This window comes from Taurulus bubalis (assembly GCF_910589615.1).
Source record: "Taurulus bubalis genome assembly, chromosome: 10".
Lineage (NCBI taxonomy): Eukaryota > Metazoa > Chordata > Actinopteri > Perciformes > Cottidae > Taurulus > Taurulus bubalis.
In genome coordinates this window covers 19,328,824-19,355,133 of record NC_136598.1, presented here as the reverse complement: position 1 = coordinate 19,355,133, position 26,310 = coordinate 19,328,824, and the positions used below count along the sequence as shown (strand labels likewise).

Below are 26,310 nucleotides of genomic sequence, written 5' to 3'. Positions count from 1 at the left end.
TTAATTTCCCTCGCTGTTTCAACAGCCTCTGTCGGGAATTATGAGTCATTCTCACAACACATCTCGGGGAGACCCTTTCACGCTAGTCACTAGTCACCATCTGATACATCCTCTGCTGGTTAGGTGACTTCCGGGATCTTTATCAGTCTGCCTTCATTGTATCAATTTATTTTGGAATCATGCTTCAGCAATTCAATTGTGAAACTTGCATCTCACAGGACATACAAGTACACAATAATGTACTTCTTGTCTTAGTTTAGCAAGAAGAAAAGAGACAAAGCAGGCACATGGATAGACACTGTGAACAAAGCAAAAGGCAGTCAGGCTATACAGCAGGCAGGACATGGTTTAAATAAAAAAAATCACAAGGCAATCAAGTAAAAAAACTAAATATAATACAGGGAGCCAACGTTGTAAAGTTATGTTCTATTCAAGCACATGTGGAACTAATGATGCTAGGCAACTGTGAGCTACGTTCAAGGCCCAGTCCGACTAGGCGTACAAAGACCGATGGACATGACAAGCCAAAGTTTAGGTTTAACAGTATGTTTGCCCTTCACCCCCAGGAAATTATTACCACTAAGAGTCATTTGATAAAGGCTTGCTTGTGTGTGTGACCAGAGAGTCCTTGAGGATTTACACAAGCATAGCTCCTAGCCACACACAGATAAGTGTGTGTGTGTGTGTGTGTGTGTGTGTGTGTGTGTGTGTGTGTGTGTGTGTGTGTCAAAGCAAATCTCTATAGTAATACTTAACTGAACCTCTTGACACTTTACAGACTCTAGCCAGTTGCTTATAACCCTGAGCACTTACTGTAGGACCATTACTCAGTCATTACTTTTCACCCCTTTTGACACACACTCAGGCAAAAGCTTCAATGATCCTCACCTAATGTAAATTGTTATCATTTCTTACACTTAGAGGTTAACCTTGAAATTTACAGTAATGGTTTCATCCCTGGTCTTATTGAAACAAATAGTGGGCACCTGCAAGAGTAACTACGGTAGTCCTCAGCAACCCTGTATCTGCCACAAGGCAGATCGTCGACAACAACTAATCGCCCATCGACTCCAGTGAGGAAGAGTTTGGTTGAAACATCAGTATATTGATGTTACAACCAGTATATTCAGCAGCTGAACTCCAGTCAATGGGCTGCTGTCTGCAAAGGCTCGCTGCAGACGACATGCTCAGCTATGCAGAGCCCTGAAGCTCCGCACCCACTGCTGCACATGGCTGCGTTGGCTTGTATATTCAATGTTTATCCGGCTATTATTGAATGTGTTAGGTGTCAAATTTGACATGAAGTGTAAGGTAGGTCTGACGAATGGTTCTTGACTCACAAAGAGTCAGAGATTCCTTGCTTTGTAGTTATATGCAATTTGCCATATATCTAGTATTATAAATATTATATAGACATTATTATTTAATTGTAGCAATTATTTTTTCCAGCATTTTTTTTTTATATTATCTTAGTATGAAGTTGATATGGCAAACTTGTCAGCAAATGGTGACCTATTTATACATTAAGTACCTGATAGTCCAATATTCACCTACTGTTTATCTTTGATCTCGTCTCTATCAACTCCTGAGGGAAATAACTTGTCTACTTGGCTCTGCTCATTTTGTTTTTTTAAATCGTACGTATTGTTACATTGTGTATAACAATTGAATGTCTTTTCCTTCAGGGTAATTTTCACATAGCATGACAATGTCTACGTGTGTTTACCTTCTTTGCTTCATCGTACTGTATGTTGGAGGTCGGCAGGGTGGATGTGTTACGCTCTGTTGCGCTGATAACGTGAGTCACAGAGACGGAGATGGGAAGATGAGGTAAGCCGAGGACAGTAATGTTCTCAAACTTAAGAACGTTTGGGTCCTTATAGTCGGCACGTGTCACCTGCATCGTCAGCATTCTCTATAAGGCAGAAGACACACAATTGTATGCCTTATTTGAACTCATTACATTCATTACATGCTCTCAAACTCAAAATGTTGATTATTTAGAAACATATAACTTTCATTCTGAAAGTTTTTGCTTTTAATTCTGTTTTGAACAATCTTGATAGTGTATTTTCCCAGCATGCAGCACTTCCTTATATCACATTTACTGGTTAAACCACCATCTTATAAACTCCCCAAACTCTTGTGTCAAACAGCTAATCCGATCGATTTCCTGCCTGTAAACCCTGCTAGCTCAAAGTAATGCCAACATACAGGAAGAACATCACCGTCATACATTATACATGCAAGGCAATTCTCACTGCCTTGTAAAGCAGGAACACGGGGTAGTTGGTCCAACAAAGCCTCAGCGGCATAACATGGATTGATTATGCTTTGTGTTGTGGACTTGGGGAATCTAAAGTCTCTAGTGGTTTTGAACTATAAACTTATGTTCAGATCAGAGGGAATATGTGGGCCAGATTTAGAAGATGACATAGATGCGAGAAACTTACATCGATAGCGGATAAATTGTAGTGGATGTAATTGCCTGATTGAACCGTTTCTGTAAAAAAAAAACACAAAAAAAACAGCAGATGTTAATGTTTTGTAGATAAGATAACTGACCTTCATTTGTTTATGTGTGTGAGCTGACTGACAGTGTTTGAACAGTCACCCTGACTCATGTGATGCTTTGTACTTAACAAGATAAGAGCTTCAATTGGATGCTCATACATTTATTTTTTAAATGCCTGTAATGAGTGGTAATAACAAGATGCGGATGATCCTGTCTGACGCACACATCAGCACATTTGCACACAATACCTCTGGAATCTCCATCATCCCAGAATAGCTCCCCAGCTGCCTGGTTGTTGTCATCGAGAGCGACGATCAAACCCATGGGGTGACGCCGACTAAAGACGTACACATAAACAAACGCTATACACCATGCGCATGTTACGATATCACAATTCAATGAATCAAGCAAGTGCACATTAATCCAATATAGCACCATTTGATGCAATTATGATCATGATGTGAACATATGTTGATTGATATGAGTATGAGCTTCTGTGAGTATGTGCATGATTGACTATTCATGTACAACACATTTTTTTCCCACTGTTTTGTGTGATAATCCTTCAACATCGTGTGTGTGTGTGTGTGTGTGTGTGTGTGTGTGTGTGTGTGTGTGTGTGTGTGTGTGTGTGTGTACCTGTATGTAGTGGTGACATCAGGCCTTTGAGTTGGGAGGATCGCACCACCTCTGATGTGTAAACCAAGCTTGTCAGCTGGAAGATGCATATTAACATAAGTTCTGCGGTCTGCCAGTTGCTCCATCTGATTGGTAAAACAAACAAAAAACTGACCTAAATATCTGTGATGCTCTGTGTGCAAGAAAACCTACTTGTGGTCCCTTTCAAAGTCACAACAGTGGCCATACATTTGCACACAAGTCCGGGTTGCAAAATACTGGCTTTGGGCTGGTGTGATATTGGCGTCCCTAGAATTAACCTTTTCTGAGGCCCCTTTAACACTGACACGGAAACACTCTTTGAAATACTTGAGATACTTGAAGCTGATTTCATCAGTTGTTACAGAACAGTTCATAATAAAGAAATGCTTTGAAGGATTGTATTACCAAAAAAAAGTGTATAAATAAATATATTCTCACCCTCGGGTATCAAGCTATGCGGATAGACTTTGTTGTGTTTACTCTGGATAATCCATAGACATCAATGTGGACTATTTTCAATGGAGCTACTTTCTACAGAAAAAAATGGTGCTTATGATATCTGTGGATTATGCTCTATTGTTACTTTTCAACCTGTGAGCTCCACAAATTAAATTCCATTCACCGCCATTGTTTTGCAGTTGCGGCAGAAATCTATCTGAGTAAGTATCTGAAAACCAAGTGAATAAAAGCTAAATCCATCTACAGTACATGGCTATATAACGAAGTAAGAACAACTAAGTAAGTAATAAAGTATGTATTTTTTTTATTTGGGTGAATTGACCATTTTAATATAAGTAATTGATTAAACAGTTAAATACTGCATGTAACTATAGCTCATAATTATCAAATTAAGACTCATTTTGGAAAATGAGCTGGATCAAAATTAAATTGTATAAAATAAAGTTTAGGAAATGCAGTGACTGAGTCAGTTGAGGACAATGTCAAATATGTTATTATTATTAATATTATAATGATTGTTCTGTTCAGCTTAGAAGGATTTATTTCAGACGAGGAAACACATTATCTCTCCATCCCTGAGTCTCTCTCACTCTCCCCCTCCACTCATTTCTCTGAGGGTCCAGCTAGAGCACAGTTAATTTCTGATCTCCTGAGGACTGAATTATCAGCACAGCCTAAAACAATTTTAAGCTCTCTTCTCTCCATCTCCTCTACCTACTTCCTTCTCCACGTCATGCTATTCTCTCTTGTGGTGCTCTAATTCTTTTTTCTTTTCTATCCCATTTTCTTCCATTCCCATGGAGGTGTGTGTGTGTGTGTGTGTGTGGGTGTGTTTGTGTGTGTGTGTGTTTGTGTGTGTGTGTGTGTGTGTGTGTGTGTGTGTGTACATTCTTATGCAGTACAGTGGAGTATTGGAGAGTGTGTGGGCTGGAGTTAGTGGAGCGTCTACAACCAATTTCAGATCGTATCACCCCTTTATTGTCTGCCTTAAGGAGGTCTTCTCTCGCCTTGTCTTCTCTTCTTCTCCTTATTCCTGCAGGCCCGTCCTCACATCTTCCAGCTTCTCTACAAACTAGGATTGTCATCCCTCTCTTCTTCTCATCTTTTCTCTTGTCCCTGCTTTTCCTCTGGCTTCATGTCACATACTGTTCTTTCTTTTTTACTTGCTTTCTCTAAGTTCATCTCACATCCTGTGTGTTTTTGTTCCTGCGTCCCTTTTTTTTCCATTATTTCTTACCTCCATAAGTTGTTTTTCATGGTCATTTTCACTACATCAATACTCCCCCACGAACCCTTCCATCCTCCTGCCCAGATAATCACAGGGGACCAACCAGGACAAGGGGCCGGCAGCAAGACCGCCAATCTAATCGTTCATCTGATCAGTGGGCACTTTACATCGCCACTGTGACGCTCAAATAAGGTCCCAAAGGAGCTCAACACCTCTTTTATCTCTTTGTCAGGGAGATAGTCTCTCTCCTCTCTTCGCTGTCCCCTCTTTCACTCTATCTTTGTCCTCACTATGTCTTGTCCCTCTCATCTCTCGGTATAAAATAAAGATCTTGAGGCAAAAACTTTCATGCGATACATGTTTGTGTTAATTCCACATAATGATTATAAGCCATTTTGCAATCATTTTCAGAGAGCACTTAATTTCAGAGAGCACAGTTATGTTACCAGTTAATCAGGTCCACCTGTAAAAAATAATGCATGGATGCATAATCAATGGATTAATAGAAGGGTTATTTAACCCTTCAATTAATCCTGTTTAGCCTCTTTGTCATACATTTTTCTGTTTAACATATTTTGAAAGCTTATGATGTTCAGTTTCTTAAGACTGTATATACTATATATGTATATATATATATATATATATATATATATATATATATATATATATATATATATATATATATATATGTATATATATATATATATATATATATATATATATATACATATATATATATATATATATATATATATAGTAAGGGCCTGAGGGGAGGTGTGGTGGATGGAATCTACATTGCAGCCAGAAGGCTCCACCCACTCGTCAGGAGAGCATTGGGATCAGGTGTGGGACGAGACACACCTGATCCAGATCCCCCTCGTCAAGGAAGCTTACAAAAGCCAAGGAGAGGAACGGAGCAGGAGGACATGCGACGAGAGGAGAAGAGAGGCGTCGCCTCTTTGTGAAGGTTGAGAATTGAGCCGGTAAGTCGACTAGCGGCCCGGCTAAGAGACGGTAGTTCAGTAGATAACTGATACAGCTCTGGACCGAGCTACGTTTTGAGTTGTTTTATGTTTGTTTAATTAAAATCCTTTTGAAACCGGCAGAACTGACTCTGCCTGTGATTGCTGCGCTGCCCTAACTCTGGTGTCCTCTGTGCCCTTCTGTTACATATATATATATATATATATATATATATATATATATATATATATATATATATATATATATATATATATATATATATATATAAAAATCACTTTCAAGTCTGATTGCATTTTAGTGAAAGGTGTTTTGTATATTCTGTCTTCTTGTTTGCAAATTGGATAGGAAAAACATGGGGGACACCCACACGTAATGTCTAGTTAAAGCATGGATCAAATTCCTCTCACATATTTTATTTTTAAGTATTTTTAAGTATTTTAAGTATATAATTGTATGGCCATAATAACTAATAAATGAATGCCATGTGCACTTCACTGAGACGTTGTGCACTGCAGGTAAAGTTCCTTTTTCACCTACATTTTTTATTTATTTCCGCAACAATTTCAGCTGAAAGAAGTGGTGTTTGCAATATCTGCTGCAAGTATTTTTAATGTAATTTACATGTCGAACAACTTTTGCCCATTTCTCATGCTTTTGAGGAAACTTTTTTTAGCAAGAGCAGATTGTTGTCTTACCGTCTCATAGTCATACCACACAGCATCCGGGACATATGCCCGCACGTTGTCCACACCCTGCGGAAAACAAGAACAAAATATGTCATCACATTTGTGTGTATTTGAACAAATCTAAATGTTCGTTGAATACAACATTATATACCTCTGATTTGTTATGTAGACATAAAAAGGTGTCAGCTTTGTGTTCTGTGTGAAAGCATGCCTGTGTTTGCAGCCAGTAACACCTGCTTCTGCTCCTGACACTAATCTCATACAGGCCTAAACCGTATAGAAGCCACAATAAACAACAACGGAAGCATGGATATTTCTTGCTGCTATAAATCACTGCAACTTAATTATAAAGAAGAAGATAAAATGTTTCTATCAAGGAGAGTTATTTCAAAACTGCCTACCATCTGATATAAAGTATCCGCAAAATCCTTGTGACATTTCAGTCTACAGTGCTATAATGCAACAGATGATGGAAAAGACGGCATCAAGGGACGACTGATAGGTAACAGCCTTTGATAGCTTAAGGTGGTGGACAGACAGGAGCAATCAATAGAAGAGCACCAAGCCTTTGATAGCTTTGTCACTTCTCTGCTCTTTCTGACAGGGCAGGACAGAGAGGGGGAGAGATAAACACCGAGAGCGCAGCGAAAGAAAGAGCGAACTCGGTCCTTTTCAAAACACACCAACTTGTGAAATACACCATGTCAGCTGTGTAGGCCTAGACCGTCTGTCAAAGGCACGGATGGCACCTCTCTCTAACTCGCTTTTCTTTTTAGTGAAAGAAAGCATGGCCCTCTGAGGCCTGTTAATGAACCAGAAAGAGGGTTGACAGGAAGCCAAGGAAGAACAAACAGGGAAGAAGATGCGGAACAAAGGATAAATAAACAGAAGCAAATCATTTTAAATGCATAACACCCCCAAGTACATGTGGAACTCAAATGAAATAACAAAATAAAATAGAAAGATATTGCAATAAATGTATAATTCAATCATATTAAATGACTTCATGTTCCTCTCTGGGGTCCACAATTGCAGTTTGGGGCAGATCAACTGTCACAACTGCTACACAGCCTGTGGGGTGACAGCATGTTGGGTGACATCCTGTGGGGCGACAGCCTGTGGGGCGACAGCCTGGGGAAATGGATGCTCCCCCTATACCTCTTTTTCTGGTGTCTGATTTGCTCGCGGCGCCTATCAATCACCACGCTGACTAATGGGTAGAGACTGCAGGACCTAGCATGGCTGCTAACTGCGATTGAGAAGGACAAGGCATGAGGCCTGTATCCTCATTTGGAGTACTAAAGCTCAGTTAGCCATGGGGTAAGATTTGATCAGGTGGGCTAAAGATTCATACTGGCAGAATGATCAGATGGTAGCTGAGGTAGATGAGAGAGGAAGTGAGAGTGAGAGAGGGGAGGAAAGAGAGATGGGATGAAATGAAATGGGATCATAAGGATGAGTTGACAGCAGCTGATTAAGAGAATGCGGATGAGATAAGGGAGCCAATGCTTGATGAAATGATGAGCTAAAAAAGTAAAGGGAGCAATGGGCGAGACTGGAAGCATGGATGAAGACTAGAGGGGATGACAGAGAGAGAGAGAGCAGGAGATCTCCCGAGTTTATCACAGAGATCAAGGTTAAAGCATCGACTGATCTGAATGATGGAGCAAGAGCATCATTAGAGAAAAGGAGAGGCAGGCGGACGGAGCGATAAATAGAAAGAGACAGAGAGATATGAGAATAATGAAAAAAGAAAAGTGATGGCAGAATGTGAAGGGTTGTTAGAGATCGGCTTGTGACCTCACTCAAGTGGCTGACACGATCTGTTCATGTGGCCCTTTCACAGCCTGATGCATCTGAAACTGATAGTTGGCGCTCTGTTCTTAATGCCTGCCCTTACCCGGTCTTAAACCACAGCAGGCTCAGCAGCACACTGTCACCGGAAAAAGATGAATATTCAGCCCCACCGGATCTGACAGTCCTTTTAAAGTAGCGCTGACCGAGGTCCTTTTAAAGTGGCACTGACCAAGGCCTGAAGTGTTTCTAAAGCATATGCCACTGCACTACACAGTGCTGCTGTTATTGTTCTACAAGAGATGAATATATAATTAAAAAACGTAATACATCGGAGACGAAAATAATAATTAAAGTTACTCTCTGGTAAAAATAACAACAATATTTGAAAAAATGGTGTCAAAAATGCTCAAAGCCACATTCACACTAATTGGCAATGGGTTCCTTGGGGCCATTGTGACCATATTGGCTTCATTATGCCATTCATGTTGCATTTTTGTCAGATCCAGTTTTTTCTGCTTGCTACCTTGGACCTGTTTGGTATTTTTCTGCCTGCCATGAACTTCAGTATGCATAAGTGGGAGGGGAGATTCACATGAGGTCTTGTAAGTATTGATCGTAAGAGTGGATCGAGCAGCAAGGAGCATCTTTGGTGTTTTGCTTGGGTTTGGTTCAACGCAAATTCTGGGCACTTGAACAAATGTTACTCAAAAGCTTACAAACACTGGTGGAACATTTGTCTAGGATATGTTGGACAAATTGATTTGAATAGTGAACACCCTCAAGCAGAGAAAACAAAACTTTTTTCTGTACACTGAACACGTGTGCTGTGGTGTGAACGACTGGTCTCAAACGCAGAGCTGTCCAAATGTGTCATGATGCATTAAGTGAGAATTGTAGGCCTGAATGCGTCATCTGTACATGGCGGGGACTTGCAATATTATGCCTCCCTATAAACAAACCATGCAGTTGCTTAGAATGTCACTCATAATGTTCCACAGTGAATTCATCCGTGACATTTCTGCACCATTACAAGCAAGGTCACACATTTCCTCCACGGAGATTAATTTTTATATAAGGCATTTATCTCTATTGAATTATCAGTCACTGATCTTGGTTTTGGTGTAGTTGGTTTCCAGTTATATTTTGAAGTTTTCTGCCTCTTGTCCTGTGTTTATTTAACTTCCTGTCTTTGTGTTTATCCTTTTTCTATAAATCACCTGTGTTGGATTTGTCTCGTCAGCCTTCCTCTGTTCCCTTATGTTTCTTCCACCTGTCAGCCTGTCCTCATGTCTGCCCGCCTGTGTCCTGTTGTCTGATTAGTTTCTTGTGTATTTATCGTCCTGTCTGTTGTCCGTTCATCTGCTATGTCTCCTGTTTGTAGTCCTTGTGCAGTTGTTTGAGCGGCCTGATTTATTTTTTTGACCGTTCTAGTTATTGGATTTTGAGTTACTCCCTTTTGGACACAAGTTTTTATTTTGGATGTTTCTTTATTAAATCACAGTTTGAAATCCCTCTCCGTCCCCCGTGGCTGTCTGCATTTGGCTCCAAATTCAAATTATAACCTATGTAGTCACCTTGTGGCCCTTCCTTGTCCCTTCCCCTCAGACCAACTCGAGCCATGAGGCCCTGCAAGCATAAACCCTCCACTTTTTGCATGAGAAACTTTTCCACAATCACACTGATTGAAGTTACTTTATCCCTGGCCCCACTATGAATCCAATTTGCTTTCCACTATTCTGTAATTCACAAGAGGCCATGCTAAATTGCTTATTAATCAGGCCACTTTGACATGACCGCAATCACTGTGTATGCACGCATACACATGCACATACAGCCACGCACATTTCCTAGTACACACAGGTGCAGACACAAACACACACACACTGAGAGAAACATGCACAAACACACACTTCTATCTACACTTCTAATCTGCTGGTAATGAGGTCAGTGCTCTCATTAGAGTTGAGAGAAAAGAGGGAGGATATGAAAGAGAGAAGAAAGAGGGATGAGAGGAGGGGATGGCAACAAAGAAAATCCCATGTCATGTTTTCCCAGCGGAGGTCACTGTGTGTGTGTGTGTGTGTGTGTGTGTGTGTGTGTGTGTGTGTGTGTGTGTGTGTGTGAGAGTGTGTGTGACTGATCATCTCATCTGCATCATCTGTGAGACACATTTCTATATGTTTGACATGTACATTTCCATATTTACTGTAGCTGTATTTGGTGGTAGGTTATGTCCAGATGTGATATAGTACAGTCATGAAAGTGAGCACATGCATTTGAAGGACCAAAGCATGTTTATGTCTTGTATTTGGGTGTCTTTGCTGACCGGGTGTAGTACAGGTGTGATGAGCAGATGCTTTCCCCAGAGGAACTGTTGGTCCACTTTCCAGGTGAGTCTGTCGGAGTAGAATCTTGGGAGTGACAAAGAAGAGTATAGAATCAATTAGATATATTTGTAATCCTGTTTCTGCAAATAAAAACACATTTTAGACTAAAGTCATTGTGTAAAGACATGATGTATCTTATCAAGTACCGGTTTACCTTTGTATATGAGGTGAGAGAATTAACGTTTTTAATTAGACTAATATAGTCCTTCATTAACACGCTACTGAAAAAAAAGTGCTAAATAAAGATAGTTTAGGTTGTGAAGTTTGTTCAGGCAGAGCACAGAAATCGCCCTTCTACTGTCTGATTGGCATCAGCTGTTTGTACTGTACTTTGATTGGCTCATTTCCAGCTAAAACGTCCACTCAATATGCATGCAGGTGTACAGTGCGGGCATTACAACCTGTCACTGGTCTTCTCATTATTCCCACATTGATGCGTTTGCTGCCACACAGTTTACCTCTCACAGTCCCTGCTTCTCCACTTGGAAGACTGTTTTAATGAGTAAATAATGGCGGTGCACTGCGTGTCTTCTGCTGCCGCTCTCTGCACACGCTCAGCTGGTTGTCAGACAGCTGTCACTTCAGATGCCGGGAAGCTGAGTATTCCTGTTTCCCACCAGTCACCGGATTTCTACTTGCCACTATACTGCGGTCAAATGTGAGCTGCTTTTGGCTTTATGGTTGCTTCGAATTGCGCTCGCTTGACAATGCCAGTAAACTAGATTTGGCTGTTTTGTTTTCGGCTAGTTCAGGTTTCAGCTTTGTCGCTCTGCTGTTGTTGTTCCTTACTGCCGTTCATGGCCTGTGCTTGCCTGCACGTGATGTTGTGATGCTGGCTATTTGCAATCTGCAATGCTGCTTAGGATGTGCGTTTTCATTCAAATCTGTGTGTTCATTTGCAATGGATGTGTAACATGAAGTTCAAAGGCTTGCCTTGGCGCTAATGTTCAAGATGATAAGAAGAATAGGCAACTTGGCATGTTTTCGTGTGAAAACATGCCCAAACATGTGACAAAAAACACGTTTGGACATGTTTGAAAAAATTGTGTAAAAAAAAAAGATTACTAGAGAATGCTGTGGTTGGACAATAAACTCCTTCTGATCGCTAATGTGCTTTGTGTGAAGAGGAGAGGAGGCCTGGCTTGACAACACTGTTTCCTTTAACAGCTATCTCCTCCCCTCCAACCTCCTTAAATGTATGTTATATTGCTGATTTAACTACGATTAATATACATGCATGTGTTTATTCAGGGGATTACATCTCTCAGATGACTCCTACATTTAAATATGCACAAAATATATTTTCTCCAATGCCTAACAGATAAACAATCCTGTTGTAAATTACTTATTGTAAAAAAATAAAATAATGGAAAATAATAATAATAAATGAAACAATCTTTCTTCTTAGTCTAATATAATTCAGAAGTGCTACATTGAGCATAAAGTCAGTTCAAGCAAAGCACCCAAGTTCTAGTTGTGTTGGCTGATTGACTTCAATGGTTTGTGATGTACTACAAAGAAGGACTCATTCCCAACCGTGTCCAGTGACGTCCATTCATAGTCATGTAGGTCTTTTGTGTGGACATTAAGGCATTAACTATTCATTATGCTCATGTCAATGCGTTTACCTTAGTCTATTCGTGTCCTTATGGATGACTACTCACCGGATTTCGTCTCGCCACTATACCAGGGTCAAAGGTAAGCATGCTGCTGTACTGCTGTTTGCTTCATGGTTGTGTTTGCTTGGCAGTGCCAGTAGCTGGCCGTGGCTGCATTGTTGTGGGTTATTTCTGGGTTCAGATTTGCTGCACTGCTGTTGCTGTTTATGATTCAATTCATGATGTGAATGAATTATTGGCATTTATAGCCTCTGTGTGTTTGCAAGGGATGTTTTGCAGCTGGCAGTTTGACATCTGCTATGCTGCTGAATATGTGCGGTTTCAGCTGGCATCTTTGTGTGTTCATTTGTTATGTATGTCTACACCTTCCCTTAAAACAAGAAGTTCATATAGCAGTTGAGTAAATGTCTTGTGGTTGTTTGGAGATGTTGTCCAAAATGATAATGTGAATATAACTTCTGTATGAGCTGAATTGGTTTTGGGCACGTTTTCCCCCGGCAGTTTGACGGTGCTTTTCCTCATGCATGCTAAATGAATGTTCACTAGAGAATACGTTATCAAATATAATTTTATGGTCATTCATACCATAATGGCATATAAAGCTAAAGTCCTGCTACATGCTAATTTGGTTTGTGTGGAGAGGAGGCCTGTCTTCCCAAAGTAATTTACTGCCACAGCTAACTCCACCACCCCAAACTCCTCACATGTGATATTGTTGACTTAACTAAGATTGATGGTCACATTAGCATTATTAGCTCCATCAGCAGACTCCTTGTCACTTAACCAAATCTGTGATAACTCCCTCAAACAACAGAGCTGTTTCCACCTAAATGTATAACCATTTCCTATGGATGTTCAATTCCTTGAGTGTCCCTGTCTGATATCATGAGGACTGTGTAGATACAATATTTTTAAATTACTTACTCGTGCATGACGGGACGTACAACAGTCTCCCCTGTAGTGTGGGCTTTGTAGAAGAGTGTGTAGAGGTAAGGCAGAAGTGTGTAACGTATCGTCAAGTAATGTTTAGAGCTGTTCACCAGTGTTGAGTTGGGACCAAAGGCAGCTGGATCCTGGGGCTTGAGACAGACAGATGGATTAATGGGATGGGGTTGATGAACGGGAGAGAAGAAGGGCAAATGGGAAATAAAGATTTGTCTTTTATCCACACAGGAAAAAGAGAAAGAGATGGGGAGATGGAAAAGAGAGCTTGTTTGAATGAGAAAAGAAATACGTTGGAGGGGAGATAAGGGAAATGGAGAGACGGATTTGGAGTAAGAGGACAGAAAGGTGTGACGGGAGAAAGGTAAAGAAGAAAAACAATGAACTATATTCGTTTTACGTCGCCAAATCATTCATGAGTAAGTGGACATTAACTAATTACACAGATCAAAATGGAAATTAACTTTACATAGGACTAATCTAAAAGCAGCGTTTGCAAAGTGAATGAGCAAAAGAAAACTTGAGAAAAAGATATAAAAGGAGAAAAAGTGTGTGAGAAAGAAACAGAAGTATGATTTAATTCCGATGATAGTGGAGAGTGAGAGGGTGATTAGCTGCTAACAGGCCGTGCTCCCCTCATCTGGCTAATCATTTATGCCCTCGGCACCTCTGAGAGTGTGATGAGGATTGTGTGTGTGTGTGTGTGTGTGTGTGTGTGTGTGTGTGTGTGTGTGTGTGTGTGTGTGGGGGGACTGGCCTGCATGGCCATGTGTTGAGAGCCATGATTAGGGCAAAGCAAAGGTCACACATTAGCTGTCTCGTTTAGTGGAAATCGTACTTCAGATTCATCATCATCATCATGTCTCTGTCCTCCAGCATATAAACCCCCTCCCTTCCTTCATCTATGCTGTGCTATTTTTGCAGCGGTGATGAGCATTGAAATGTCACTTGAAGAATGTTGTCAGAGGATACATTTTCACGCTATTCAATGCTGCAGATTGACTTTGTCGCCCGGGTTATTTGTTCGTCTAGCTCAGTATGTGTGATCAATATAAACACTATGGGCTCAGTGGGTGCTTATCCTGTGTCTCTCTGTGACATTTTAAATCTGACATTTACATTTATAGTGTGCTTCCTAAAGATAAACGTAAATATCACTCTATCCTCATTTTGATTTCCATGATTAGTATTAGTGTTATTATTGCCAAGTAGTTTTCAAAGTTTGGGGTTTGAAATAAAATAAAAAAAAGTAAGACAATCAAGAAATATAAAGTAGAATATGAGAAAATTACAATAACAGAATAAAATAAATGTACAATATGCATTAATGTGTTATTATCGCACTGCCCTACTACACATACACCAAGACCCAAGGCCGGAGTTGAAGGAGGTGGCGCTGTGTATGAGTGGAGAGTGACTACACTGCCCTGATGCCTACTGGGGCCACCTAAGCTGAAATTGCCATTTTACAAAACATTGGCCATGTATCCGCCACATGGCACATCATGTTATTTTGTAACTAAAGTCTTGCAGTATCTGCCTTGTATGGACCAACCAGGCTTTGTTTTACTTCAGGCTCAGATGTTCGAGTACCTGCAGCTATAATGGATTTTCAATAAATAACATCCCTGGTGTTAAACCCAAAATCAGTGGTCCCACTGCACAGCTGTACCAGTGCTGGTATGATGACAATCACCATGGATACTGAAATAAGTTTATATTTTTAACCACTTGGCATTTTATAGCACCTTTCATGCAATGCTATGAAATGAAGGGTATACCCTGCAGCACTTTAGACCAAACAATGGCCGTGTGATACACACGTCTAAAATTGACAGTCTAATCGAAGAATTGCAGAACAAAATGCCTTCACAGTACCTTGTAGCCCTCAGCGTTGTGGTTCCGGCTGAAGGGATAGAAAGCTCCCACCTGCATCCAGCGACGACATAACTCTTCACTGCAGTCGTCAAAGAATCCACAGATGTCAGCCCCGATCTGAAACACAGGAGGGACGACAGCTTGACATTCAGCCAGAACCTACACTATAGTTCTATTAATGTCTTAAATGTTACATTCAGTGTATTTGAATGCTGCAGTTGTCAAACTCAGAAGAAGATGATGCTCTGGATTCCAGTAGAAGAATGTGTATTGGAACTGAAAATAAAATATAGTAGCTCTGTTTTTATTATAAATGTCAATCCAGGCGCCTTTAGAGAAGAAAATAAACTGCATCCGAGGTCAACAAATCTCCCGCAGTTGTGAAAAAGGGGCACTTATGTGATAGCGGAACACATATTTGTCTTTTAAAATGGCTTTCTTGACGTCCGCTCAATATAGTCAAGATGTACTGGCAGACAGTAGATGTGGGCAGTGATCTTTATTTGCATTAATTGCACAATGGAGGCCAAGAATGAGACTTCCGTCAAAGGCCAGTCCACAGAGACTGCTTGCTTTTCTTTTGTTTACTACTGGCCACATTTACAACGGACTCAACGGGAGGCAATCGATCCAAACTGTGTGTGAGTGAGTGTGTGTGTGTAATCTGCCTGACACAGTCCCACCTGGATGTAGTTGGCATCTATAAGACCACCTGATGTGCACAGCTGGAGGTGTGTGTGCGTGCATGTATGCGTTTGTGTGTGCGTTCGACTCTTTGCTGTTTTCTTACCTGTGTTTGCACTGCATGCAAGTACATAGAGCGCACATGGGTACTGACTAGTGGTGTGTTTTCTATTCTTTTTTTGTCTTTTCAACGTGGTGTTCCCACAAAGGGAACCGGTGTTCTTCCACATTTTAATGGATCTCATTCCAGACACACTTTTTCTTGCCTGCCCTCCTGTCTTTGTGCTTACGCCTGAACATGGATCTCAATTAGCTGCTGAATCCTCTTTTGAAAAAGGCAAGAGAGGGAAAGTTCCTAATGCCAGAACTACATGTTAACTAAACTGAAACGCGTAATAAGACCTACGACTGGCTCAAGCCAAATTGATTTGCTACAAGGCCTTTTTGTATGATACAAGTGCTCTACATACTGAACAGCGTTTCTGTCTTTCATTAATACTATCGGAAGGGAGTCTGAGCCTCAAGTGAAATGTTCCTGCATTAATGGATATTTGCTAAAAATGAACCGACTGCAAGGAGCTCTTGGTTGCCTCGAGTTTTTCTTTTACTCGCATCAAATCAATCAAACAAGACTTTTTCTTCTGCGAGTGTGTGGTGACAATAGAAGTAAAAAGGCTTGAAACGAGGTCCACATTAAACTGGTATGACGTAATGCCTAAATCTGTAGCCCAAGTGAAAAGCTGAAGAGGGATTACTCTGTGCAGTCCTGTTAAGCCCTGTCATGGCATCCAGGTAGAAAGTGTTTTTCCTGTCAAACTCACTTACCTTGAGCATAATATGAACAGTATTTGCCCTTGTGGAGGTGTACTACTCACATAGGGAATCCCGAAGAGCCCAAACTCTAGCATTCCAGGGATGGCCCATTTGATGTCGTTCCAGTTGGCAGCATTGTCCCCCAGCCAGTGACCCGAATATTTTCCCACACCTGGGAAGGAGGAGCGGGTCAACATCAGAGTACGGTTTCCTCCAAACACACGCTGCAGAGCTCTGCGGGGGGGGGGGAAGTCGGAGAAAGAAAGAGAAAGAGAGGTTGTTAAGATAAAAAAGACATGGTTACATTGGCACCGAATGACTCCAACAGCACAAGGAAGAGACTAATATTATGCACACACACATGCTCACGGGTAGTATGAAAGAGATTAGTTTGGGACAAAGCCAGGGCTAGTTGTACTTTACTTCCCCATTGTACATGATTATTATTATAGTTTGCAAAGGGAAATCAAAGCCACATTGATTTCCATGAAAATATGGAACCCTGATGATGTTTATGAAATGTGTCTCTTGCCAATACTACATTTTAATGTGTGGACAGAGGGAGGAAAAGAAGTAGGAAGTGGACAAAGCAAAGATGAGCTAGCGTCAATACCAAAGGAGTGAGTCAGCAACTGCTCTCCAGAGGGCTTGCAGTTCATGGTCTCCGGCTAACGTGTATGTTCCCTTATGTTTGTATGTGTTTACCATGTGTGTGGTAGTATTATGTTCCCCTTAATGCATACAATGTGTGTGTATTTGTGCAGCTGTGTTTACTGGGCCTTTCTCATTTCTCGATATTTGCCTGCTCACTACTCCGGCTTGTGACCCAGAAATCAATCTTGGCGCTCCATCTTGAAGGACGTCACAATTCCTGAAATGCAGCTTGAAGAGCGAGGAGCGTGTAAGGCTTGCCGCAGGAGCTATGAACGCGGAAACACCGGCGTATTCTGTTCGTCACCAGTGGCATGTGAAAGAGCCGTGACACACAGCTGGAATAATCTCAAACCGTGGCGGGACTCTACGAATGTGTTCTTTTTGTATTCACAAGTTGTAATTGTAAAATGATCAAATGCGCAGTCAAATGATCTGCCCTTCACTTTGTGGAGTTTATGTTCTACAGTCTTGTCATATTATGCCTTGATTGTGCATTGAATTCATAGTAAATATATAAGATGTCACAAACACTGTTATGCTCATCTGTCGGTTTAAAATAACGGCTCCGAGGCGAGGATTTTCTAATTTGTTAAATGCCTCTCTCCCTCACCACTTCCGTTCGCATCTCCGGGTGAGACCAAGACATGATGAGAGGAGGTGAGGAAAGGGAATCGACGATGTCCAAATTGGGACATGAGAGAGGCCTCTGTGTGGTTGTGAAGGGTTATACTGTTCCAATTTATTTATTTTTCGTTCAGTTCAATTTTCTTTACCAAGTGGGCTGCAGTGAATGCTATTTTCTATACCTAGGGAACTCTTAAACGCTTAAAATAGCAGCAAGAGGAAGCCCCAACAATGTAAGGTCCGTTAATGTAGACTACACACATTTTCCCTTCCTGTTAATGTGCAATGAATGTCTTTATGTGAGAGCCAAATGTGAATGTGAAAACCGTTTCACTCTCTCATTCAAATATCACAACAACCTTTTAAAGGGCCAGTGTGTAACTACATTTTCTACAACTAGAAATTGGTGTGTTTTTGTTAGCTTAGAATGAGCCATTTTGTATCTAAATAGGAAGCGGTTCCGCTTCACTATGTCTGCCATGTTGCTTCACTTTGTTTCTACAGTGGCCCAGAATGGACAAACCAAACGGCCTCTAACGAGAGCCTTTTGCATTTTTACATTACCTGAAGGCCCCCGAATATCTAAGAGTAAGAGTTTGCAAATGGGCATTCAGATGGTTGCAATCTGCAACCACACTGCTAGAGGCCACCAAATCCTATATCCTCTCCCTTTAAAGATGTCCCAAAGAACTTTAAATATTATACTGAATGCTGTGCCATAATAATTGTATTGTGAAATACAATACAATACTTTTCCTCTGCCGACGTGGTAAGGAAAACAGTAACACCTGAAACATTACAGTAGCATTTAATCAAATGCAGTGAGTAGTATTTCATTTTTGTCATCTGAAAGTGTGTAGCAGTGATGAATCGGCAGAAAATCTCAGTAAGTGGAGGGAAAAGGTGAGGGAACCCTTGTAGCACTGACGTGAGACATGTTAACACTTCCTTGCTACTTTTTGACCTCAACATACAGTATATGATATATTTCTGCATCAATAGCTGTATTTGTTTAGTGTTTTAGGGTGTTATTTTCCATCAGCAGAAAAAGCCATTAGTGCAGGTGTGTGCTGCGTTCTAATTGATGCAATTTCCCATACCATCACCATTAGTGCATATTAGGATTCCGGCAACTGAAGCCAACTTTATCCTTGTGTGAAATGACTAGCTGGGGGCTTGGAGACTAAATAAATTCCTGTACCAAGATAAATGTGACTGCAGCCTTTATACCTCTGTGACATTTAAGTGGTTTGTGTTTTGTGCAGCACTTGCTCATGTGCCAGGCTGACTTCCATGATTGTACAATTTTCATAGTATTTTGGATTATGAACCTGATGAGCTCTTGTGAACCTCCTCTGCTACTCTTATTTTCAAATTGCTCTGTGCTTGTTTTCATGATGGAAACAAAAAGAGATTAGCTGCATTTTAGGCACACCTGACTCATCTCAATATAATTTGGCATCAAAGCACAGTTTCAGAGGCATGGTGAACTTTAGGCAGCATACTTTATTTAGCTAAATGGTCTTTACATGCATTTGCATAACTTGATTGCAGGATATACACAAACTGGTGGTTGTACTCAAATTAGCGTGCGCCGTAAACTATCAAATGTAAATTGACTATAATAATACTGACTAATGAGTGTCCTGCATCTATATCTATAAATAAAGCATAACTCAACTTTAACCTGCCTAAAGCTCCATCAATTTCCATATTTCAATAATAATAATTATTATTACTATATGCGATAATCTCATTGATGCCTCTCTGTAGTAATGGGCCCTTTAAAAACAGTTTCAGCGCCAGACCCAGATGAGAAATTCATTCCCTCACCCTGGGATTCAAGCTCATTAAAACATATTTCTGCACTTATCACATGGGATACAACTTGAAATGGTCTGCAAGAGTCACAGCCATTGATTTAGCCGAGGGCATAATTCACTGGGCTGCGCTGAACTGACAGATTTCTTCGTTGCACCTTCTTCTTTTTCCATTTCAGCTCCATTACTATGTTGCCATTTCTCAACAGCCACTGATTCTACTGCACTTAACGCTAAAGATCCCGTGTGTCGCACTGTTTTGACATTACACAACACACTTTGAGTTTGCCAATGGCCTCATTGCTCTGGAGGGGTGGCAGCAAGTTGGCGTCCAAACTCCTTGTGAATGCACTTACTTTTCAGTAGCCAGCACCATAGAGTAGCCATACAGACTGTGGACATCATAGTGGTTCCCCCAGAACTGCTTGGCATCCATACACAGAGTCTTACTGTACATCACCTCATCCAGAATCTCTGTGGGGAGAGACAAGATGGAGAGGTAAAGAGATTGGAGTAAGGTGAGCAGAGGCACGGCATGAATACAAAATAGAGGATGCAGTGATGATGGAAGAGGAAAGAAGGAAAACGGGCACAGAAGAAAGAGAGACATTGATATATACAGCAATAGGAACTGGGAACAATGAGGAAATGAGAGACAGCCAGAGCAATGGAGGAACAGGATGACTAAGGAGGAGTGCAATAAAAAGGTGGCATCAGGGGAGCCTGCCTTTTCCAGTTATGATCATCCTGTCTGGGACACAGTCGGAATAAAAGACATGGCAGAAGAGTCATTTTCAAAATCCCTCACTAGGGACCCGCTATTTTAGATGAGTTTTCCTCTGGACCTGAACTTACTTTATGAGCTATTGTGACGGATTTATCAACTTGTGCACACCAGCTGGGCTTCAAATGCAAGCCTGTGACATCCTCTGTATCTTTGCAGATATGTAGATTTACGACTGTACACAAAGGCCAACTTGCAAACAATGCAGCCATGACAAAGCTTTGAGACTCAACCACGTCTCTAATGGAGCATAGACGTGGATATCAAAACTGTGCAAGAAAAGAAAATACATAGTACTATTATGGCAGCGGAACATATAAAGAAAAGTGTCTTACTTGGAGTGTAGGGAGGGTAGTTGAGGTTGTTATCATCACAGCCCTTTGTTGATCCTTTCTCAAAATTAGCCACCTCATTCATGTCCTGCAAGCGCATCAGAGGACATGGTTTCATAAAGTACAATTCAAATCATTTTAACCTATAGTTTGAATTATTTGCAACATGCTTCCATTTAGGTGATCATCATATACTAAAAAAGGAGAATATTTTCTGTATGTAAAAAAAAAAAAGAACAAACATTTCACCTCTTGGATAGACAAAGGGACCTAGGATGTGCTATAGTGTTTGAAGTCAGTGTGTTGCAGCAATCATAAGTAGTAATGAATGAATTACTAAAGCTGCAGACCCTTTAACAACATAATGCAGGGTTCATACCCATTTTGACCAATAGATTTCCATGACTTTTCCATGACTTTAAACCAAATTTCCATGATCAAACATTTTGTGAAATCTCAGTGTATACATGAAAAAGTGAGAAGATGTAGTATTTAAACTAACAATGAGAATTCCAAAGCATACAGTATACCTTGACACAAATTAATTAGAGACAATAGTTTGATTAAAAGAATAAACATTTATAGATATACTCTATATATATATTTATAGATAGCGTACGCCTGCTTATATTTTGAGCGACTTTCAGCGTAAATGAACGACATGAATATATTAATATAACACATATGTGTGTGTGTGTGTGTGTGTGTGTGTGTGTGTGTGTGTGTGTGTGTGTGTGTGTGTGTGTGTGTGTGTGTGTGTGTGTGTGTGTGTGTGTCTGTGTGTGTGTAATTGGCTGCAGTAAAATGTCAGTGTCAAGATTTTGGGTTGGCGGACATCTAATCAGTGGAAACACACTTTCAGTGTATGTATTTAACATTGACTTACGATCCAGAGTGCGTCATGTTTGATCTCCTTGGAGAATCGCTCATACTCATCAACCCACCAGTCGATGCAGTTTGGGCTGGTGTAGTCTGGAAATACTGTCTCTCCTGGCCACACCTGAGAGGGAGAGAACGTGAGAGGTGTGTTTACAAGCACACTTTAAGAGTTTTGGAGCAAAACCCTGAGAACATTGGTTTGGCATGTGAGCTCCCCTACTGGTGGTACCTACTGCAGATTTTGTTTTGCAAAAGCACAATGCTGTACATTTTTTGACGGGACAATATCATTTTTTCTTGCTCTCCTTTTTTAATCCATTTCAAAAAGCACCCGCAACATGTCTTTAATTAAGTGAGAAGCGAGCCTCCACAATATCGTACAGGTAAACAATATGAAGGAGCACGAGCACGATGGCGTAGGTGTGGAGAGCTCCCCTGAAGCAAAAACTAGGCCCATGGAAATGTCTGAGAAACAGCTTAAATATGTGGAAGTGGCAAAGACTAAAGATCAGAATAGAGCTGAAGTACGGGAGGTGAAGGAATTGATGAGAGAGAGAGAGAGCGAGAGATGGAAATGGAGAACGGGGATAGAGAGACAGGAGAGTTGAAGAAGAGACCAGTGGAGAGGAGGAATCGATAATGCAATAGAAATCTCTAGACGTGACTGTGTATTAGAAGTCGTCCTTAATGACATGTTTTGAGAAAAATGATTAATCAACAGAGAAAGGCAGAGATTTCGCGAGTGTGTGTGTGAGTGAGTGTATTTCCGTGTGTGAAACCTTTCTGTAAAGCACAGTAGATATTAAATCTCAAGGTTGCTCCACGCTAGCGATCTTTCTACTTTTTCCTTCCACTGCCAATGACTTTACAACCCAGTTTGTAGCAAAGACATGAATCACGCTTATGTATGCTCTCACACACACAGATTTATAGGCAGCTGTTTTTGGCAGGTGGTCAGAACTCCAAGGTCAGATCTTATTGATAGTGCCTCACAGTTGCAATCTAACCTTTTCCAATTAGTACTTCCTTCTTTTATCTCTAGATTTCTGACCCTTAGCCGCTTACAGCCCACTTTTAACAGACCTGCTGGCTTTTATCGCAGCATATCTCACTCTAGTTTTTGTATATCTGTATCAGTTTTATTGCTCTCCAGTCTGCAAATCTATGTCATCATTACCTGTCTCTCTTGTTTTCTATCTGTCCCTCTGCCTGCATCTGCTCCAAAAAAGGGACAGACAAGATGGGAAGTGGAAAGACGTCCATCCAGTCTGTCCCTTTTTTGTGTTTACCCGGTAATCTCTTTTTGCCTCTTGTCTCTCAAGTGACTGACTTCCAGTGTACCTCCGTGTCACTTCAGCACTCAGAAAGACAGCCAGTCTGTATCTCTGTACATTACTCTCTAATCTAGTATTCGTGACTGTGTCCGTTTTCCTGCACCCGCCTTTTTCTCAGCCCATGTTACTGTCTGTCATTCCTACATTTGAACCCACGTAGACTCTTTTGTCTCCTTGCTGCTTTGTTTATTGTGTGAGCTAGGTCCTGCTGTGATTTTACTCGCACACTGAAACATATGGGCCACCAGAAAAAGCTTTTATCCTTTTGCGAGCAATTAGCCGTCCTAAGAGCAAAATAAATAACAGCCTGTCTCTGTATCTCCTTCGTCACTGACACATCTATCGCAGAGGTCACTTTGCAAAGACCCCACCTTTTGTTAGAACCAGGACACATACTTCATATGGAAATAAATTAGAATCAATTATAATCCTACACATACAAATAAAGCACAAACGAGCAAGAATAGCGTCTTGTTTAGAGAAATTGATACACATAAATGTACACACAGACTGACTTTTTCCTTCCCTCTTCATCTCTTCCACACACACTTGCACACCTAATCTGTGGTGCGTCGATGCGGAACATTTTAAGATAAAACACTAATGCGGAATCAATGCATATGTTTGACCTGTTATAAACGGCATGAAAAGGTGATTAGCCGAGGGACTGGGCCTAATCGTGTGCATAATCAAAAGCAACACTATAAAAGCATAGGAGCCGCAGACTTCAACCTCCCACCTCCACCTGTCTCTGCAAGGGAGAGCTTTTTAAACATGTGCTCTGTGGGGAGAAGGATACAAAAATAACAGACGGGAGGCTTGAACTGCCATTAGGGAATTGTAGAGAACCAGTTAAACATGTGCTTGCATACACACAGCAAATGCATATATCTATGCTTATGTTGCATGCAATATTGCATAATGCAAAGGCTCAAATACTAAATGGCAAAATGGACCTTTTACAAAATGTATTTTGTAGACTTAATACTTACAATACTGCTGTACTATACTGAATATTGTTTTGCTACTACTACATTTCACTTCATAGTATTACACTTATATGCCATAATATGTATAATGTACCAGCCTTTTTATTTTATTTGACCATATTATGTCATCCTGTTATACCACTTTACTTTGAGGAGATGTCACTGTTAGTCTGGAATAATCTTTCCACCAGGTAAACCTAACCAGGTAAACATGCACACCTCTCTCCAGTGTGACAGTGATTATAACCGCATAACTATGAACAGGAGCCCGGCCACCCTACGGAGGAAACTTTTTTTTTTTTTTTAATTAAAATACAAGTTGGATAAAATCTCCATTGTCCTCTCCTTATATGTAGTGAGGTGTCGGTAGGTAGAACTGCAGCGCCGCTGACTCGCCGCTCTCCTGTCTGACGCCACACGCTGCCGCGGACTCGCCGCTGCCAGTAATCTCACTCGCTGTCTCTCCAACAACGTTAGCTAACGTGTTAGCAAGCTGACTAGCTTGCCATTGAAAAACTGGTGGGAGGGAAATGAAGCTGCTGTAGACATCTTAACGCTGATTGGCCAAGACTCGACACATCAGAGATGTTCTATTTGCGAAGATCACAACCTCAGCTTTTTTTTTCCGTGTCTCACTCCAATCTCAGAAACGCTGGGCGACCAGTTGACCCCCCTCCCAAAAACAAAAACTCTTCGGATCTACATGATTCACGTGGATGACATATTTTGATTTCAAAACGGTGAATTTCGCTAAAAGGTGACAAGTTTGCAGGTATGTTTATACCTCCATTGACTCCTCACTGGCTGGTATGGAGCCTCAAATGGTCAAAAACTGCAAACTTCAATTTGCACTCTTGATTCCGCTACGGATTATGAATTGTTCCTCTCTTGATTTGCACATGGGATGTTTGAGGACATCTCTGCATCTGCCTCTGTGACGACCCCTCTCTTCCACTAGGGGTCTGGGTCCTGTTGCTTTGTTTTTCAGGCTGTGCATCATCAGATGATGAGCCATGTGTGCCGGCTGTAAAGAAACACCTTCTGAACATGGATTCTTTGGCTGACACTACTGCCTATTTCTTTTGTTTGATTGCCAAAGTCATGAAACATTTGAATGTAGAATAAAGCACCTGTGAGATGGTAAGTATACCTCTGGGGTCTCAGATTAAGGTTAATATTATATTCCTGGAATCATCTTGAGTATTAATAAAAAAAAAAACTATACTTGAACCGTATACCACAAGAACAAGATTGGACAATATAAGGTTCAATTGGTACTCAGGTGCAAACATGAGCCACAAAACACTTCACATACTAATTCAACACTTTTACCTGCCTTTACAACTGATGTAAAGTGGAATGGAAGCATGGATTAGTGATGCTCCTTCCCTACTTAGACCATCTATATACCACTGTTATATAATTTACACAAAGAAGCCCAGTCATAATTTTTCCTTAACCTCGACATTGGTCTTCAAACACCATGTTGTAGTTGCCATGCAACCACATATTGCATAGACTAGTTAGTCAATATTAATGAATTTAATGTAATGTAATCTTGAAAAATGTACCTACATCCATGTTCAGTCTGATTATTGTTTTTTTTTTCCATTTATTTTTTACTTAGTCTCAGCACAAGCTGTTTTAAGACTATTGTTTTGGGACTTCAGCTGACTGAATGTGTTTTTTGTTAACTACGTTATTCTGAGTAAAATCCATATGCTGTAGTATACGCCATTCACAACAGTTTGGCAGTTCTTGAAATGACAGACTTCTGGCAACAATAATGCCATGATAAGGTTGTTTATATCATGTATGTTGTCAATTGTAATGCTAAGTAGAACAGAAAGTGAACCTCTCAAACTTGTGTACCTTTTGCTGATGTAGTTTAAATCCAAAATGTGCGAGTAGAAGGGGAGATGGATAGGTCAAACAAACGATGGACTTCCATCCAGGAAACCTCGGTTTGCTTCCAATTTTAATAGTGAAGTTGACATTTTGTCACATGAGTTGACTCGCATGCAGTAGTCACGTATGTAATCAAATCAACCACCCTCTTTTCCTAAACCTTAGCCTTACCTAAGTGGTTTTGGTGCCTTGACCTAACTGAAGACAGCAGTTTATTGTGAAAATACACAATGCATGTAACTAGCTTCATGTAATCACTCACAAGACCTAAACTGACTCAGGAAGGTTATGAAGAGCACTGACCAAGCTGCGTCATTTGATGCATTGGCATGGG

General features: G+C 40.7%; 1 protein-coding gene across 1 annotated transcript in view; it reads right to left on the bottom strand.

Moving 5' to 3' along the window:
• The window catches only part of si (sucrase-isomaltase), a gene marked incomplete at its 5' end in the record, with an annotated part of 62,910 nt that overhangs the window by 26,862 nt on the left and 9,738 nt on the right, over nt 1-26,310 (bottom strand). Inside the window, 12 exons of the mRNA XM_079224883.1 lie at nt 1,727-1,915; nt 2,454-2,503; nt 2,764-2,852; nt 3,155-3,279; nt 6,542-6,598; nt 10,656-10,740; nt 13,260-13,414; nt 15,156-15,272; nt 16,715-16,886; nt 20,107-20,224; nt 20,870-20,954; nt 21,753-21,866. Of these exons, the coding sequence (XP_079081009.1) occupies nt 1,727-1,915; nt 2,454-2,503; nt 2,764-2,852; nt 3,155-3,279; nt 6,542-6,598; nt 10,656-10,740; nt 13,260-13,414; nt 15,156-15,272; nt 16,715-16,886; nt 20,107-20,224; nt 20,870-20,954; nt 21,753-21,866 (1,356 nt within the window). The remainder of the gene's footprint in view (nt 1-1,726; nt 1,916-2,453; nt 2,504-2,763; nt 2,853-3,154; nt 3,280-6,541; nt 6,599-10,655; nt 10,741-13,259; nt 13,415-15,155; nt 15,273-16,714; nt 16,887-20,106; nt 20,225-20,869; nt 20,955-21,752; nt 21,867-26,310) is intronic.